Consider the following 20378-nt stretch of genomic DNA (forward strand, 5'->3'; position numbering starts at 1 on the left):
TGTTATTCATGAAAATTACCTTGTATGTCCAGAACCTTAAAGGATAACCAAACTGTGGGTAAGAAAATGTTATGATAAATATAGAGCTACTTTGCTCACTGTCAGCAGATGGGCAGTGGCTTTAGTATGAGTAAAAAGAGCCAGTGAAAATTTGGCAGAATGATGAAAACTTTCAAGCTATTAGGGGTTCAGGTGAGGGATAGGCAAAGGCTATACTGATAACAACACTAGAATAGGCAACAGCTTGTTATTCACTTTAGCCCTTTCACTCAACTTTACTCTCATTTCCAATTTGATCTCACTCCTTTCTGTCACGATAGAACTCTTCTCACATCATTCATTAATGTGTTCAAAAATGTTACTGAGTGTCTATTCTGTGCCAGGCATTCAGGCCACAAAGATAAGGAAGAAATATTCCCTGGCCTCAAAGACTTTACAGTCTAATGAGAAAGTCAGGCATGGGAATAGTGATTTTCAATTTGGTGTGATAAGTGTTCTGACAGGGACAAATATAGGATACTGTAGAAACAAAAGGGAGAGAAGATGATACTGCAAAAAGCTCAGGAGGGAAGAAAATAAGGCCCCTTTATGGAAGTATATATTTCAGTAAGACGGGGAGAGAGATGGCAGGGAGTGGTAAGAGATGTGGCTGGAGGGATATGTAGGAGTATGGTCTTCATTCTGAGGACAATGGGGAGCAATTGAAACTCAAAGCAGAGAAGTGACATGATCAGACAGACATTTTTAAAAAGATGGCTCTGTCTGCAGTGAGTTAAATGGTTTGGAGAGAGCCCAGAGGCAGGGAGTTTTGGCAATCAATATGAGATGTTGCAGATGCGAACTGAGGTAGTGCATGGAGTTGGAGAAAAGTAGATAGAATGACAGATAACAAGGAGACAGATACATTCTAGGGACTGAAGATATGGGGATAAGGGAATGAAGGCGAGGGAACACAAGAAGATGGCAACCAGATCTCCAGCTTATACCTGGGCAGGAGGTGATGCCATCCTCTGAGCTTCCTTAGGAAACAGAGGAGGAATAGTTGATTTGGTGGAATGAGGCCCCTGAATCAAGATTCTCTTATTTTCAGATGCTTCAAAGTCCAGATTTAAGATAGGTCTAGGACTCCGTTTTATGAAATCAGATAGAAGGCATAAACTAGAGGACTTTAATAAAGTTCACTGGCTGCAATCCCTGGAGAGTGTGCCGGAACCAACCAACGTTAAGTATCTCCAGACATTCACTGTCAGACTCAGTCTTTGATCTAGGTGGGCAAGCCCTGGCCTGGTTATCAGGAGACCTAGGCTAAGTGATTTCTAAGATCTTTCTATTAACAGATGCTACAGTTCTGGCACCATGTTTTCTCTATATCTCTCTAGCACATCCTCAATCATTCCTCTATATTTTTGCCTATTTTAACGCATAATTTGGATTGTGAGTCCACTTTCAGTTCCTTAGAAGACTAAGAATACAGCTGGCTCACAAATGAATGTTAAGGAATAATGGCCTTTTTCCATGCTCAAGAGCAATTATACCCTCAATCTCTGTTTTATATCACTTAAACCATGACATGGCCTTCTCTACTACCCGTATTATAATTTATTTTTCTTAATCATTTTTCAGGGACAACAATCACTAAAAGGCTTTTCAAAATGCAAATAAATTATGTTCACCAAATCACTGTTTTCTATTATTTATCTTAAAAAGAAGTAACTTGAGCAGGTTAACAGGCATGATTTTCCTTTCATGAGCTTGTGTACTTTATGTTGGTTGGGTACTTAAATCTCCTCTCACTTATTTTATAAGCTATGTGAATATTCCAATCTCTAAAAATACACAAAGCTTGGGATGCACATATTTTACACATTTTTGTGTTAGCAGATATTTTAAAAGGAAATATGAATGGTGGGAAAGGAACAAGGAATTAGCTGGAATTTTATAAGTTAGAAACAAAAATGATAACCATGGAAGTCAAAGTACAGTATTTAAATAATTGTATTTGCTGTACATTATCATCAATGAAATAGTAAGTTACTAGTTTCTTATGTTCTGTGGCATATGCAAAGATTTTTTTAATTAAATAGAATAAATCCTAGTATTAGGAGGATTGGAACCTTGCCAAATATGAATAATGCAAAAGCTTTAAAAGAATATCTAGATTGTCAATCTATTTTAAAATATGCTCAACATGCCCTGATCTCTTACCTGTGCCTCTCTAAATACATATGGTCCTAACTCCTTCCTGTGTTCAATAATCTTCTGTGCTTGTTCTAATGGAATGTCAATTTGTAAAGCTGGTGGTATACTAGAATTAATAAAGCAGTTGATAATAGTCATGATCTTCTTGTGGACGATGGACTCGTCACAATGAGAATGGCACAAGTCCTGAACAAGGAGGAAAGAGAGAACAATACATGATTAATGCATTACTAGAACACTTTACAGAATTGTGTCCTTACATCTTTCAGTTAATATATACATTGTAACTTCAAGTCAAGAGGGCACTAGGACATATCAAGGCTATCTTAAAAAATTATAGCTTTTGTTTTTCTTGGGTTTGAGGAAACTAAGACTTTGATGCAAATTCCTTACGTAAATACAGGTTTCATTTAATCCTGATTGCCTCTTCTCCTAGGCAAAGGAACAGCTGTAGTGTCTACTTTGATTCATTTAACAAATTTATATTGCGTGCCTGCTATATGCCAGACACTAAGCTGAGCCCCAAGACACAGTACCTACCCTTTAAAGGCTCAATCAATCTCTCCTGGAGGTGAAGCATGAATACACGTTACTTCAATCTGAGATAGTTAATAAGTGCTATGATAGAGATATACACAGGGTCCTAAGAGAGCACTGAGAACAAGCACCTAACTCAATTATCAGGTGGATGCAAAAGCTTTCCCGACCAGAACTTCTGCTACACCAAGGTGATTCAGGCTCAAAAAGACTAACAACATAAGCAGGAATGCTGGTGGTGACAAGTGTGTCATTATGTACCTCTGAGTATCTATGTTTTTTTCAGTTAACCTTTTATATTATCCTCTTTTTTTTTTTTTTGTGAGGAAGATCAGCCCTGAGCTAACATCCATGCTAATCCTCCTCTTTTTGCTGAGGAAGACCGGCTCTGAGCTAACATCTATTGCCAATCCTCCTCCTTTTTTTTTTTCCCCAAAGCCCCAGTAGATAATTGTACATTATAGTTACACATCCTTCTAGTTGCTGTATGTGGGACGCGGCCTCAGCATGGCCGGAGAAGCGGTGCGTCGGTGTGCGCCCAGGATCCGACCCCGGGCTGCCAGTAGTGGAGCGTGCGCACTTAACCACAAAGCCACGGGGCCGGCCCTATATTATCCTCTTCATAGCCAAAGAACTTTAAAAATAGTGATCATACATTAAAAAGACCCAGTTTTATATCACAGATGTAGGGCTGTCATTTTTTAAAATAAAGAGGTAGCTTAGCTTGAATTATGGCATTTCTCTGTCAAAGACATTGTTCTCTCAGTTACTAGAAAGCAAACAAATTTGGATATTTGTAATTCTAGGCCAGAAATGAGCCAACATTTATTAAGTACTCAGTGTATGGTGGGCATTGTAATAACTGTCTCATGGACACTATTAAAGAAAGAAAAATTCTAGTGCTTACCATATAAAACTTTACATACAGTTTGGCATAAGTTATATATGAAAAAAGCTTGATATAAATGTTACATTGAGACAGTTAGCATTCTTTTACTCAATTTAGCATCCCCTCAGAAAATGCCTATTTATATACCACATGTGCTTCTTATGTTACCAAAAATGTATTTTTTTGGTCATTGCTAGTGAGATTATCATATATAATTATTTGTGAGCCTGGTTTATGGTTATGGAATATAAGGCTTGTGAAATAAAAACAAATTTGTGAAGTTATACAGTCTTAATTTTGACAGTGAAGGGATAGAATTTAGACAGAATTAGAATTGATATTTTTTTCTAATTGTTCTGCCCTATTATACCATTAACCTAATTAACTTTTACCTATTATTAAGGTCTCAGTTGAAGCATACTTTTCTCTAGTAAGCTTTCTGTGACTCCCTCAGTCCAGGAGAGATGGCCATCTTAGGTACTTCCACTACACCCTGTGCAGCATCCACCACCGCGCCAACCACACCCATCACTGCCTGTCTATCACGTGTCTGTTCCCTCCCATGACACTGTCAGCTCTAACAGGGAAGACTGTTCTGATCACAGTTGTATCCTCAGGATTTAGCCTGGCCCTTGGTAGGTGCTCAATAAGTATTTGTTGGATGAATATATCCATCCAGTCTTTTCTCTGTGGACACACACACAAGCGCACACACACGTCAGATTAAATCATACTGTTTTCTAGTAGGTGGGTTTTAAAAAATCAATATGATGAATATCTTTTCCCATAATTGATTATTCTCCTACAGCATAATTTTTAATGACTGCAGAGTATACATCTATACATGTATCATAATTAAGTAACCAGTGTCCTATTGTTGAACATCTGAGTTCTTGCCAATTTTTCACAATTCAGAATAATGTTTGATTAAGATCCCTGTAGCCATCTCTTTGCATATTACTACAATCATTGCTGGGGGGAGCATAACTTAGTTGTTAAGGGCACAAGCTTTAGCAACAGAATGCCTTGGTCTAGCTCTACCACTTAATTAACTGTATGATATCAGGTGTTTCTTAACCTTTCTGTGCCTTAGCTTCTTCATCTGTAAAATGGTGAGAATAACAGCTTTGACTTCATAGGAGTCTTATGAAGAATAAACTACTTATTACATGAAAAGCATTAAGACAATATCTGGCAGATAGTAAACACTTAATAAGAGTCAGCCATATGCAAGTGAGCTCAGTAAGACTGCCACGTGGAATGCTTTCCACCTGGCAAGCTTCCTCAAGACCCAATTCGAGTATCATCACTTCTGCTGAGACTTCCCTGACCTACCACCCTCCCTGCATCATTCCCTCCTCTGTGCCAAAATGATACCTAGTTAGAACATGGATCATAATCGACACTATTTCATATTTGTTTTCATGGATGTCTCCCTCCCTGAGGGAGGGCAATGCGTTGTATTCTTCTTTGTATTCCAACAATCTAGCATAACGGCTGGCACAATAGATACTTAATAAATGCTTATTGAATGAATAAATTCATTCCTATAGCATGACTTTCAACAGCTACCTAGTATTATATGTCCCACATTCTATACCACAGAAAAGATATTTAAATGAAGACCAAGGGCAGCCTTGAAGGAGAAACAGTCACAAAACCAAGGGTTGACTATGTAGGAGTCTATGTTTTTTTTAAATACTACTTTGCAAGGTTTATCTCATTATTTCTTGTTCTAGCAGAGTTGGGCTTACTCATATTCATATTAGTTTAAAGATCGTTCTGCCCAGTCATAATAATTGCCTATCCTGGAAAACAGACTCTACCTCCTTTCTAATTCTCAAAAAAAAAAAAAAAAAAATTTAAAGATTACTTATCTTGTGACAGATTTTGAAAAACTTGTCTCAAAATATTTTTTTTCTGAGAAAATTTCTAAGTTGAGAATAGTACAGAAATTGTTGATAGAAAACGGCAGAAAACAGTTTCATGGTGTGTTAGAGGCAGTTTGGAAATAGATTTTATTGAGCAATTACTAACTATATAGACTATAATGCTGCAGAGTATTAGTACTGCATAACTCATACTTACAGGTCAATTGAAAGCATTATCCCCTTAATTCCAGTTTTATTTTCATTCCCCACTTTTATAATGGGATAAAATAGGCTGCTTGCAAGGAAATGAGCCTGCTACCCCTGGGAGCATTTAAGTAGAGGCTGGATGCCTACTCTTAGGTATTTCTAGACAACATTCCTATATTAAGTCTAGATTATACAACCTAGAAAGTCCTTTCCTCCTCTTCAATGCAAAGATTCCACATGATTCCATTAAACACTTAAACCTGAAAATAAACTGCTTTTGCACCTAACCACTTGTTCTTTCACTTATATATTTTGTTAAGAATTTAGCCACTCTTTCTAATAAAAAAGCCTCTCTCATCTCTGTTGGTTTATCTAGCTATAATCCACTATCTCTGATTACTATTACTGTAAATATGGTTGGGAGGAATTCTTGTAAGGAGGTCTTGGTTAAAGTGCTAAATATGGATATCTTGAGGAAAAAATGTGTATAGTACATTTATAGATAAGTGATATGCAAAAATATAGTTAAAACTCTTCTCAGGAAAGTTTTCATTAGATCATAATATATGTGAATACCTTGAGAAACCTAATACTATCATTTCAGGGCTCACTCTTACTCTTCACTGTCTGATGATAAATGTATCTAACATATAACACTAAAAATCTCAATATTTACATATTGGTATGAAGATGGCAAAACTGGAATATCTTATACAAATCTTGTCCATAGAGTTACAGTTAAGAATCTGATATGTTAATGCATTTCCTTCTCAAAAAGAGGTGGTTTTCTCCAGCTTCCAATATAATACCTTATATTTTTGTACTTCTTGCCAAAAGAGTACCCCATTTTCCAATAAATCTCCTTTTAGAGCCACAAACCGTTGAAATTGTCTTGCAGTAACTGGATTCAATAATGCTTTACGAAAAGCGATGATTTCACAAGATGAAGATATCCACTTACTCTCCACAGGCTGTCCAAAACAGAGAATACAGGAAATTAGTTGTGTTCTAAAAAGTAATAACAACGTCATTTATTAGGCTAAAAATTACCAACTTCTACCTCCTTTACTTTTTGGCTGTTGAAATTTATGGCATGGATACAACAGAGTTTGACAATTTTTTTCCCCTCTGTTCCTCTCCCCTTTGTCTCCTTTACATTTTTATATCATCTTTTTAAGAGGTAGAGAGAAAAAGAAATGATTGGATGATTTAGAACACATGACTGCATTGTTTAAGAACGTTAACAGTCACTACAGTTTGGGAATATGGTGAAAAACTACATTTTAGTGCAGAGTATGAGTTCTGTGCTTAAACAGAAAAAGGTAATCATAATGTTATGATTATATATTGTTAAATTATTATTTACTTTATAATTACATATATTATATATGTTATATGTTATATATTAACCTATAATTCTCCTGCTTGTTAAAAAGTAAAAGCACTTGAACATTTAAGGTATTTTTTCAAAATTTTTAGAAAAAAATTACAAATTAATCCTATTAATTAAAATAGGAAATTTATTCTATCCAGGAAAAATCATGTTTTTAGGTGAGGTATCTGTATATTATTTTAATAACAAATTGTTATTAATAATTAATAACAAGAAAAAAATAATTATTAATACATTATTTTTTATAATAAACTTCCTCTGACTGAGGACTCACTTTACAAAACAAAAAAGCCAGAAGGACCCATGGTGTTTTAGCAATGCTTAAAGGTATTACTTATTTTATATCTTCACAATTTTGAAATATAACATGTCTACGTTTTTTACTTTGATCATTTTAGATCACATATTCATCCCCCTTTAGCCTCTCAGATTCAAAAACATAAGAAAGGGAGTTTATTGAATAGATTTTTTTTTTACTGGACAAATTTTATTGAAGTTCCCCAAATCTGAGTTTGGCCTACAACCATGCAAGGAAGCATCATTCCAAAGGCAATGTTTTAGATGAATTTAGGAATTACAGTATCAATCAAAACACACGATAAATATCCATTACTGACAATGCATAAAATAAGTTTCTTGAAACAAATCATACGTGACCATCAATGTAAGTGTTTAAAAGAGTTATGTAAAAAGTGCTATGCGAACACTAAAGAAGGCGTAACCAATTCTGCCTGAGGAGTAAAAGCTTTACAGAGAAGTGCCTTGAGGACGATGACTGAGTTGGAAACTGAAAAGTGAAGGCAACTCCAGGCAGTCTAGAAGAACAGTGGTGCCTTTAACCCAGATAAAGCGGGTAGATGTCTATCACTATTTTAGTGAGGCACATGTCGCGTTCTCTGGACAAAAAGTTAAGACCCTCACCATATGGTCCATATTAAAATTATAGCCCTATAAATACAAGCAACTATGTATTAGACTGGGATGTTTATTTAAAATCCACTCAGCAAATAATGTTTTAAGACCTGCATCTTAAGATACTAAAACTTAGTAATTTAACTAAAATCTGTAATTTAACTAAACAGAAAATAAAATAATATATAATGCACAATAATATGAAATATAAGCCCATTCTACTTAGTATTTCAATAAAAAATATAGCAAAAGACAAACATAAGAACAGTTTATTTCCTTTCAAGAGGAAAATGCAGAAAAAGAGCATCCTAACAGATCAATACACTCCTCTAACAGTCAAATAAACTTTTGTCTCTGTTTGTTAGTTTGTAGGGGGTGACCTGGGTTTAGTTTCACATTCTATCAAGACCTGTAGAAAGATGAATACACATAAATTTGTAGGCTCATGAAGAAGGCTATGTTTATGATATGTGTTATGATAAGCAAAATAGGCAATTTCTAGTAAGGTATCATATTACAGTGGTTTAAATAATCACCAAAATGATAGGATGGTTTTAAATTCTTTTAAAGCTAAAACATAAATCTAAACAAAGAGGATAAGTAACCTGCTGATTCTGCTGCATACTTCTCATTCTTTTTGTGTAATTCACCCTCAATAATAAATAAGCTACCATACGCTGGGATGAACAGCTTGTCTCAATAAACCCATCATAAGCAAAATAAATAAAAATACATATATTTTTGGGGGGGTTGAGGAAGATCAGCCTTGAGCTAATATCCGTTGCCAATCCTCCTCTTTTTGCTGAAGATTAGCCCTGAGCTAACATCTGTGCCCATCTTCCTCTATTTTGTATATGGGATGTTGCCACAGCGTGGCCAGATGAGTAGTGAGTAGGTCCACACCCAGGATCCGAACCTGCGAACCCCAGGCTGCTGAAGTAGAGCGTGCAAACTTAACCATGACGCTACCGGGCCGGCACCTAAAAATACATATTTAAAGTCCAATTGCACACTTCTAGGGTTAAGCAGGTCAAGGAAGCCTCTAAGGAGAGGGCTCTGGCAGAATCACTTTACTCCAGATGCCATCAGCCAAATAAGAACAGTGTCAGTAGTTGGTGGCTTAGGAAGCAGTGTCTACAATGAGGGTCTCTGAACAAGAAGGGGAAGAAAAATATAATAATTTGACAGAGTGGAACTTACAAGAGGAAGAATATAACAAATGTTACTTGCCTTCCAGACCCCGATTTTCCTTTCACGCTTCTGTAGTAAGAGCTCTTCAGTTATGTCTCTCATCTGTACCTAAAAGCAAAACCAATTATTTTGTCCCAGTTATTCAGAGTGTCTAAAGTTTTGAAATCATTTACTAATTCAATAGCTTTAAAAAATGAGGTAAAGGTCAGCCTGGATAAGAGACAGTGCAGTTCAGGAGAAAGAGGATCAGACTTAGAAATGGAAGCCCTGCCCAGGTCCCTAGGCAAGTCACTCAAATTCTCTGAACAGTTTCCTCATCTGCAAAGTGGAGATAATAATACCTGTCTGTATTGCCCCAAATGTAGATGACAGTTTCACTTTGGGTCACATGGAAACTGAAGCTGGAGAGATAATTAAGATTTCCCACATTTTTGTGCTATTTTCTAGCCACAACTAATTTTAGAAGAGAACGCAAGTTATTCAACGCAGAAAGGAAATACAGTAGATATTTCTTGAGGTTGTTGCCTATTCACAATATTTTCCCTTTTTTGGGAACAACTTCTGCTAAATCTGTGCTATGTGACTGTACCTCCCCTGTCCATAGCAGAGAGATCCAAGAGCAGACCTAGAGAGACAGGGACTAGAATCACTGCTGCCAAGTCTTTTTGATAGTCACAGCCTGAAGAAAAGATCTGACAATTCTTCTTGCTGGGTGCCCAGGGCTGTCCTGGTCCCCGGCCATTCGAAGTTTGGGTGTCAACTCTTCCGCTAAGTGTGTGAGATGCTCCAGCACCATTTTATAATAAATTCTGTCCTGTCACTTTTGTCTTTGTCTTAAGGTTGCCAGAATCAATTTATGTTGTTGGCCACCCAAAGAATGCTAAGGCAGGAAATGGCTGTAAGTTACAATAAAATGATTGTGGTAAACACAGTGAGAAAATGTGGCAAATAATATTAGTAAGCCAAACAACTTTTTACTTGGCTTTGGATAGAGAATTGGAGTTAGCCTGAAGAAAGGAAATGAGGAAATCTGAGTTGTCCCAAAGCTTATTTCCAGGAACTTTTTGTCTAAAACAAGTCAGCTCTTCTTCTCCATACCGTAATTTCTATGTTCCCAGCTGTACTGTGTTTTCCATAACTTAAAGTGCTCAGAAGACCAAGGCTATTTCCAGATAAGTAAGGCTCAAAGTGTTTGATAAACTGAGTATAGAGGGCAGCTTTTTTAGATTCTTCCTGATCAGTACTAATGGCATGTGCTTTGCATAGTAAAGTCCAAAATTACATGCGCTCTGCTCCTTGTGTGATTTTTGTGAAGATCAAGTTTGCCTGTTTTCAGGTATAATAATGACATTTTAAATTATCAAAGTAATACATGCTTCTTATGAAATAAAAACAAAACAAAGGAAAAAAAAAAAACCCTACTTTACAAAGGAAAAAGGAAAAATCCTTCTCAATCCCCAAACCCATTCGCAGGAGGCAGATCCTTTTAGGTCTTTTTTCATAAACATGAAGATAGATAGATAGATACATAGATAGATACATACATACATAGCTAGAGAGACAGACAGATATAGAAAGAAATGCACAAATAGATATAGAGATATAAGTGTATATATAACGGGATTATCTTCTATATATTGTTCTGTATCCTGCTTGTTTCACTCAACAAATAACATCTTTCATACCAGTACATGTGGAAATCTCATTTTTATATTTTAATCTCATTTTTATAATCTCATTTTATCTGGAAATCTGCATAGTTTTCCATAGTATGAAATTATCATAATTTAACTATTCCCCCTTCTACATCCTTACCCATTTATGTGAGGACTTAATAATAATAATATAAAAAATAACAACTATATTAATAGATAATATTTGAGTTTTTGCTGTGTGCCAGGCATGCTATGAAACTAAACCACATCACTTCATTTCATCTTCACAACAATCTTATGAAGCAATTACTCTTATTAACCCCATTTTTTTAAATGAGGAAACTAAGGTTATAATAACTAAAGTTGTACAATTAATATGTGGCAGTGTTGAGATTAAAACTTGGAAAGTCTGACTCTACACTCTTAACCACTATGCCATAGAAGAACAATGGTTACGTCAATGGGTATGCACATCTGATGTTTTGAGAGGTATCGTCAATTGCTATCCAAAGATTATAGTAACTTTCATACCTTTATCTTTTGACGTGCTGCAAACTGTTCACTTGCAAGAAACAATGGTAACCACACATTTTCTAGCCTATTTAGGACATGCTTCTGAATTTCAATTAGAACAGATGCATCAAGCTGCTCATGGAGAATCTTTCCCCAGCCACCACTTAAATTCATTATCTAAGAAAACAAAAATGAAATAGAAACTACAAACTTCTGTTTTGGCAAAGAAACACTAATGGTCATTAATTTATTCATTCACCCCAAAACCATTTGCTGAGCACCTGATAGGTGCCACAATTTTCATTTTCTATAAAATATCTCCTGGCTGTATTTTGTATATAAAGACAGAGAACTCCTCTAATATCAAACAGAGAATCGTGGTTTATGTGATGGTTGTTTTAGATATATGATTTTGCCTATCATATATTTCAAAGAAGACAGGAATGAGATTTTTATCCTGTATGACCACAAGCAATGCCATTTTCTCCTCCACGGCCTCAGTATCTTCCACTGTAAAATGAAAGCATTAGGCTATTAGTTTTCTAAGTTCCCCTTTAGGTCTAATATTTATGAATCTGTGATTCTGGTCAAACTGACTTGTTTGAGAAAGCATTTTCTTCTGTGTACAAGGAAAATGAAGCATTAATTAGTTGAGACAACCTTCACTCAGATATTATAAATATGTATACTACCAACAAACATTGGGTTGGAGATGGTGGGAGATGGTGGTGGTAGCAATGTAGGGCTGTTCCCACAACTAGTAAGAAGAAAACAGGCAGCAGGAAGTAGAGAAAGGCCAGGTTATTCAAACAATAGTCTCTACTTGTACAGGTAGCATCTTTTATGAAATAAAAGGAAAAATTGGAAAAATTACCTCCTTCTTAGCTCTCCTTTGATTAATAAGATTAATCAAATCTTACTAATAATATGTAATAAGAATACTGTTTCACATAAAAACAAAAGAGAATCCCTCTTAGCCATCCTTTAATAATAATAATCAAATAATATTAACAATAATGTTTTTGTATTAAAAAAGAAGAAAAAAGAGAAAAGACTACTTTGTTAATCAAAGAGCAAACGGCCACACAACTGAAATGAGAACTAGCATAATCTATACAAAACATAATGTGATGTGGCTATCCTTAAGTATAAAACAAATAAATAAAAATAAAAGTAAAGACAAAGATGAGGAAGAAGGGTCATTGGGAAAACTCCTCTGTAGTAAGCACAACTATTTGCTATGATAGCAATGGGTAACTTTTTCCACTGAATTTTAAATTCCAGAACATTATACTATGGAGGGTTCACACAGTAGCATCAGATATCACGAAACCTCACGCAATGTAGCACAAGCCAAATAGAAAACAAATGCTTTCCATGTGTTTATTTCATAGTTGTGCTTATTGAGATATCCAACCACTTTTGCTAATACATCCCAGATTTGTATTGCAGAGAACTAAAGGCAAGACATTTTTGTCAAGGTTGCTTAATTCTAGAATTTCTTCTCCCTCTTACTCTCGAAGATTTTTGCTTATTTTCCCAAAGATCTAACTTTTTAATTTGGTATGCCCTACTTGTGAACACCTCTGAATTTTTCTTTAATTTCCTGAATTTAGCATTAATCTGAGATTTGTATGTTATAAATGTATGCCATTAGGATATGCATCCTTTTAAACTACCAAAATGAAAAGGTCAAATGCTATAAATTTGATCTCTAAGTAGTAATATAGTACTAGCAAACTTCAAACTAAATAAATCATAACACATAATTATTCATATTTCAAAAGCATAAAAATTGAGCCATATTTCATGTGATCAAAGTGTTACAGAAACACTCAAAGCCATTGCTGAATCCAAATCAGACATTTTTGCTGTAAATAATGACACTGTAGTTATTAATAAGTTGTGATTAAGGCCATCTGACTCTGGTCCAGCAAAATGGCCAAACCTATGTTCCTAGTCAATGAAAACAGTTTCTGGAAACAATGCAATGGCAAACAGGATTTTTCAAAGATCGATTATGTCTGGAGTAATATCAGTTCAGAGAAGAAGAGAAAAGAGGTGGAGACGAGGCTTAAGGGCTGATGATGGCTTTTTTCCTGCTTATTGAAGGGTGCAGGGACTTTGTCCACCTTGTTCACCATGTATCTGAGCACTGAGAACAATGTCTGGCATATTACAGGCACTCATATTTGCTGAGTGAATGCATGAGTGGATGAATACAAGTAATCTTTATTCTATAAATTACTTTTTAAAATAACACATTTTTTATAATATGTAATACTTGAGTGAATTTTAAAGACATTTAATTTGTAGATACCTATAATACCTAGCAAAATCAGATATCAAAAGTGTCTAATATAAGCCATAAAAGCAAAAGAAAAAAAGATGACTTTCAGCTTGTTGCCAAAAAGAAATAAATTATTGGTTTTCATACTTCAATACAACAAATATATTTATATGTTGATACCTGGTTCTGCTGATACAGAGAAGCTGGACTGTTGGGTCCAAAGAAATATTTTTTATTAAGGTATTTATTTTTAATATTTATAGATTTTGCCTCCCTTTGCTTTCGATCTCTGTAAATTATTCTTCGGAACTGCTCAATATCTGTCCAGCACATAAGGTCCATGCTAAAATGAAAACGAAAACAAAATACAGTCCTTCTTATTTATTTCTCTCAATTCTACTAAACACCAAACAAGCTGTTGTTTTGACAGAACTTAGAAAGTGGTTGTCTTGACTAGTTAGCATGACTGATTAGACCGTGGAACTAATGAGCACAATATTGTGTCTCTGATCCCTTTCTAGGCCAGTTAGGTTGACTCAATTCTACTCCTCATCCTGGTTAAAAATATAAATGAATACAAGGAGTACTGGAATCAGAAAAGAATCTACCACCATTGCTGGTAGGCTCTCAGGGTTCTCCCATTAATGATGGACTAGCATCGTCAATTTCAAATATGGGAAAATTTCCACCTCTTGCATGTCTATTTGGCAACATGCTAAATTTAGAGTAATCCTCATCACAAAGAAGGGAAACTATATATGCGAAATTTGGCTCCCAGGTCTAACCAGTTTCTGTTAACTTGGGAGAAAATTATTGGAAAAAAATATGATCAATAGTTCAGTTTATACTAGATAAATATGTCATAAGCTTCCAAGATTCTTTGCAAAACTACAATGTTTCATTTATGTATTAGATAATAAAAATTATGAAATATTGCAGTAATTTCAATAGCTTAGTGAAATGTAAAAGAGACACTTCTCAGAAACAGTAATTAAAGCACCTGTTTAGAAAAATGCAAAAGAAAGAAACAGCAGAAAAGGGAAAGAATAAAACATACTGGTGTTTTAATTTAGCCAATGCTAAAAGTATCAAGAAATATTGCTTAACTACTTTAACATTGCTATTATCAGAATACACTCTCCAACAAAAAGTTATCCATACAGATTTCAGATAATTATGCTCACTAATTTTTACTGATATGGGTAAAATCTAGCACCAAATCGCCCTATAATATGTTGAATCAAAACAAGTAGTTTAAAAAATAAGTAGCTTAGAAAAATGATGTTTTCAGAGACAAATACATTTTAAAATGTTGTGTTCCTCACCTTGAAGAACGAGCCTCAAGAAACTGACGGAAGTGTTCAAACTCCAGTTTGTTGTTAAGCAGATCATTGAAGTTAAAATGCCTATATTCTTCAGGAACATTATTCCAGTATTCTGTCTGCTTAGAGGCATCAGCAAGTGGCGAAATACCAGTGCCAAGTTCATAAGTAGTGTCCTAGTGAAATAATACTTTTCGTAAAAATCTCTTAAACATAACAAATTATTTTCCAAATTATGTTCCAAAATAAAAAGTAACTATTAGGCCAATGTCATTTAACAATTCAATGGTAGAACTGGGTAAAGAATCTAGAATCTAGTTCTAAACCATATCAAATTCTGTTCTGTTCCTTTCCATTCCATTCCTTTCTTTTCAGGAACATTTAGTCAACATTTACTATATACTTGTTAAAAAAATATTAATTTTATCATTTTTCTTAGTATAGAAGTAATATGTCTTTTGTAATAAAAATAAGAAAAGAAAAAGCATACATAATATAACCATTCAGAGATAACCACCATTAACATTTTTATGTACATCCTTCTGGGTTTTTTTGTATACACACACGTAGTTTATTAAAAATGAAGATAGGACTTTATACCTAGGTATAGTTTTATAACTTGGTTCTTTTTCTTAACAACATATCATGAACATAAAACATTCTTCTACCTATAACTTAATTTTAAAAGTTATAGAGTAATGCAAGACACTTTTGTAATAGTACATTCTTTAAATGTAACCACCTTCATATAAAAGTTAATTTTCAGGTATTTTTAAGACCTCTGATGTTTTGTGGACAGTTTACAAGCCCTATAGGGCAAAGAGCTAATGATGCTTATTCTTTGAAAATCCCATCCTTATATAATTTCTTATGTAATTAATTCATCTCCCTATTTGTTTTTGAAAAGCATCAGACCATGAGATAAACTACCAATATTTAAAAAATCAGTTTTACATAAGTAGAAGCATTATGCGGAGTGTTATAAATTTTAGTTCATAAAGTTTAAAATACAACTTTATAATGTGCTACCTTTATGGATTTTTACGTAACCTTTCCAAGGTATTAATTAGTAGTGTCTTAAATAGAGAACTTCTATGTTAATAAAGGGCAACGATCACGAAGGTTCCATTTTAAAAATAACTTCACTGTTTTTGTAAAACTTTATTGTTAAAAGAATAAAATTTCAGAAGGAACAAAGAAGAAAGGAAAAACTCACCTGAAACCTTACCACTCAGAGCTATCTTTAACATTTTGGTGAACATCTTTCCAGATATCTCTCTTTGCATATTTGTATACATATAGAAATACATATATAATTTTATATAAATAGGATCATACGATACCAGTATTTTTGTTCCTTACATTTTTATATAATATGTCCTGGGCATTTTCCATGTCAAAAAATATGAATCTAAACTGTCAATTTTATGTAACACACATTTAATTTTATGATTTTATGGATCTATCATGATTTACTTAGCCAATACAAAAGTTGCAAATTTATAAATCAAAATAACACTTTAATATCTTAGTCAATACTATGATCTTTTTACTGACTCCTTCAAATTTTTTCCACATTTTTTTCTTTATTGTTTTGCCTATTGCTGTCACACAACAGTTCCTTTTTGGTTTGGAAAACTCAATTTAACTCTTTTGTGACTTGACAACAAATAGAGCTGCTGCCATACAGGAAAGAACCAGTAACATTCAAAGGAATGTAATGTGGCTTGAAGGCTCTTAGCTAAGGCAAGCGAGTAGCTTGGCTTCCTATATTACCTCATCAGCTTTTTTTTCTGGCTCTGTTATTAAATGCGTCAGTAAGATGTGACACCTGTCAAATGCAGCTTGCTAGGCAAAGGAACGGCAGAAAAATGAAACGACCTAACCCCTACATTATCAATACATGATCTCCTCAATATATGATTCCCACCCCCACCTCCCATATATGCAGTAGTTATCTTCTCCAGGGAAAAGTTTGTTTTTCGTTGTCTTACCTCAGCTTTCTTGGAAAATGCGTCTTTATGCAAAGCTTGTAGCTTTCTGAAGTATGTAGAGTCTAGCTGTCGAGTTTCTTCCACCAGCTCCACCTAATAAAATAATAATAAAGTGTATAACATCAATAGAATGGCATTATGAAAAAGTGGGGAAAGAATGTACAATTTGCCAGTAATAGTGGGCTAAAAAACAAATACACTTGCCAATAAATTATTTTGGAGACAAAAGCAAGAAGACCAACATAGTAAAAAATATTAGCTACAGCAAAGTCAGACTTTAAGTGCATACAATAAAAAATACATACATTTCTATGTAATGATATAGTGCCACCAAAGATCACTCCTCCTTTCTGGACACCCCATGTGAACTAACAAACAATGCAAACATGTTGGGTCACATTTCCAATTTCTATTCACTATAGCAGGATATTAGTCATGAAGGCAGGCACTGCTAGCTTTAGGGACCAAATAATCCACAGGAGAACAAGAAATGACCCGACTCCATTGTTATTAGTCGGTGAGCAAAGGTTTTATTGCTGTAGCAAGAGAGGAGAGGGTCAATCATCTAAACCTCATAGTAGGTCTCAGCCTTCGGAGTGTGTATTGCACTGTTTCAGAGTCAGGAGAACAAGATCATTCTCCATTTCTCTATTGCAGGGAAAAATTAGTTTGGCTCACTGAGAACTTTCTGTATTTAATAGCTAGTTTTGGTAGTCTCCTTGGTTATCCTTTTTGGGAAAGAGTCTACGTAATCCAATCAGCTGGACTTTCAGAGAAGTCCTCTGGGCTGAATTTAAGGAAGTTTCTAGAATTAAGAGAGATTTATTTTTCTTCTTATTAAAAAGAGTGTATAATTTGTCCCATGCATTTTATAAGAATCATTACTAATAACAAAACTTTTTGGTTTAGGGAAGTTAGTTATAATTTTTAACCTTTTTATTATCTCAGGACCCTATCTCAGGACCATTTTTCTCTATACCATACACTATATTTTTAATGACTGCAGAAATTTTTTTTGAATTTTATATGATATCTTAATTTTCCTAGTGTAATATATGTATTTTTGTAGGAGAAAGGATGCCATGCTAGTTTTTCAGGACAAAGAGAAATCAGGAATAAAAATTTAATTATTTTGGTCATTTAATTTAGTAAACCATAAGGGCTGTTTTAGTCAAAATCCAATAAACTAATTCTATCCAAGGTGTTTCGGTATTAATTTTATCTTAATTACCTAACCTATGCTTTCTGGTAGAAGACATGACTATCTAAGAAGTTGCTGAGGAGATATGAACAAAGAATAACAATATAAAGACAGCAGAGTTCCACCTGAAATGACCTCATGTACAGGGTATATGCATTAACTTAATATAAAAAATATCCATGAATGGTTTTAATTTGTGATTCAAAATAAATATTTAAAGAAATTTCCTCCACCCATCAATAAGAATAGTGAAAATATTCAAGCACTGAGGCTTAAAATGACCTCTTTTGGAATGAAAAAAGATGTGTTGAAATTTTTATCCAATCAAGCAGTCTGACCTGATGAACATCTGGGGGTGCTTTAAAATAGCAGCACTGAAGTAAGGGAATGTGCTTCCCACAATATATAGGAGACGTTTATATTTTCCATGGGTATAATATTTACTGTAACTCATCAAGCATAAAATTAAATGGGCTTTTTCCATTAATCAAAATTAAAGCCACTGCTGAGAAATGGCAAGGAGGACGAGGCCAGTATATTATCATGGCACATTTTGTTGGTTCACAGGAAACCAAAACTCAGATTTCTCTCTGCTAACATATTTGTACAGAGAACTAAAAATGACAACGATTTAAGTCTTTTGTTAGGAGACAATATGGAAACTGGCAAAAAATAAAGTTAACAAACACTTTCCCTGCCCCAAATTTGAGCCTGCCCAAATCTTAACTCTGAATCCTCGGCCCACGTGAGACCCTTTTTAGTTTTTCTCCTGTGAGTTAACAATGCTGCCGAGCTGGCCCCATGGCTTAGCGGTTAAGTGCGCGTGCTCCGCTACTGGCGGCCTGGGTTCGGATTCCGGGCACACCACCGACACACGGCTTCTCCGGCCATGCTGAGGTCGCGTCCCACATACAGCAACTAGAAGGACGTGCAACTATGACATACAACTATCTACTGGGGCTTTGGGGAAAAAGAGGAGGAGGATTGGCAATAGATGTTAGCTCAGAGCCGGTCTTCCTCAGCAAAAAGAGGAGGATCAGCATGGATGTTAGCTCAGGGCTGATCTTCCTCACAAAAACAAACAAACAAAAAAACAATGCTGCTTATCATCAGTTTTGTAGTAAACCTGAACGGTTCACAAACAATTTATCAGTGCCACAATACCTTTCCATAAGCAACTTGGTCTGACTTTACCATCTTCGTCCAGGGCTCAAGAAGGAGGAGAAGGATATATTCTTCTGCTGTGTCAAAAAGGTCTTCAAATGGTGGCTGTATTTTCATGTAAATTTCTTTTTTCTTTTCCTGTTGGAGTCCAATGTCAAGAGTGGCTGAAGGAGCAATGTATGTGGCAAAAAGATACTAAGGGAGAAGGCGGAGAAAGGAGAGGTTGTTAAGAGAAACCCATAACGGTTAGCAGACTCCTCGGCAAAGGCATTTTAAAAAAGGTAAGAGATGGCAAACAAGCTCAAGTGATTTTTTTTTCTTGAAGTCATGTAAAACTACTCAAGACAAAGCAACGTGTTTATTCAAAAGACTTTGCTTTCCATTTTCTTTTCCTATTTCTTCATTGGTTATTAGTCAATTAGCCAGCGGATCTTGCACAAGAGTATGTGATTTGGATAACCCAATTTTTCTCGGATTTCTACTGTTATTATGATTGATTCCAGGTTATATGTCTCTTTTTTTCCTTATGTTCATGACATTTCTAACACATTTGTGCTACTTTCCAAAGCAATTTGAAATGCCCATTTGGAAAGAAGAGGCAAGGATACACTAAGCTGAAAACCAGCTATTAGTCTTCTAATCTAGAGACCCAACAGATTACCTGCTCAGGCTAACTGAGTTGCAGAGTCCTTAAGACTGTTGCTAACTATCCCTTTCTGCTATAAAAATGTTTCCATCTGGTGTCCAATGCTGTGGAAGAGATATAAGAAGGAAATAAGAGTGAAAGGAAAGATATACTTGGAACTTTTATCTTCCTAGACAAATCTGCATAAATGTCTATTCCATTCACCTAATTTATCTTATCTCTGAATAATAGCTATTTAAATCTGATAAGCAATTTAATAACATTTTATTTTTAAAATGCTACATACTGGATATATCAGGCCCTGCACATCAGATTTAAATGTAGTTTTACTAAGAATCTCCAATTAATTGCATTTTATTTCAATTTTATTTTTATACTTAGACTTTGGACCTGA

The 20378-nt window shown here is 34.8% G+C and overlaps 1 protein-coding gene across 1 annotated transcript in view; it reads right to left on the reverse strand.

Annotated features, from left to right (window-relative positions):
- The window catches only part of RGS22 (regulator of G protein signaling 22), a 124113-nt gene that overhangs the window by 12663 nt on the left and 91072 nt on the right, over positions 1-20378 (reverse strand). Inside the window, exons 16-23 of the mRNA XM_058564475.1 lie at positions 19339-19533; positions 16974-17066; positions 14983-15155; positions 13838-14000; positions 11386-11544; positions 9239-9307; positions 6513-6674; positions 2206-2385 (exon numbers count right to left, since the gene is read on the reverse strand). Coding sequence (XP_058420458.1) covers positions 2206-2385; positions 6513-6674; positions 9239-9307; positions 11386-11544; positions 13838-14000; positions 14983-15155; positions 16974-17066; positions 19339-19533 — 1194 coding nt within the window. The remainder of the gene's footprint in view (positions 1-2205; positions 2386-6512; positions 6675-9238; positions 9308-11385; positions 11545-13837; positions 14001-14982; positions 15156-16973; positions 17067-19338; positions 19534-20378) is intronic.

Source organism: Diceros bicornis, chromosome 21, assembly GCF_020826845.1.
Source record: "Diceros bicornis minor isolate mBicDic1 chromosome 21, mDicBic1.mat.cur, whole genome shotgun sequence".
NCBI lineage: Eukaryota > Metazoa > Chordata > Mammalia > Perissodactyla > Rhinocerotidae > Diceros > Diceros bicornis.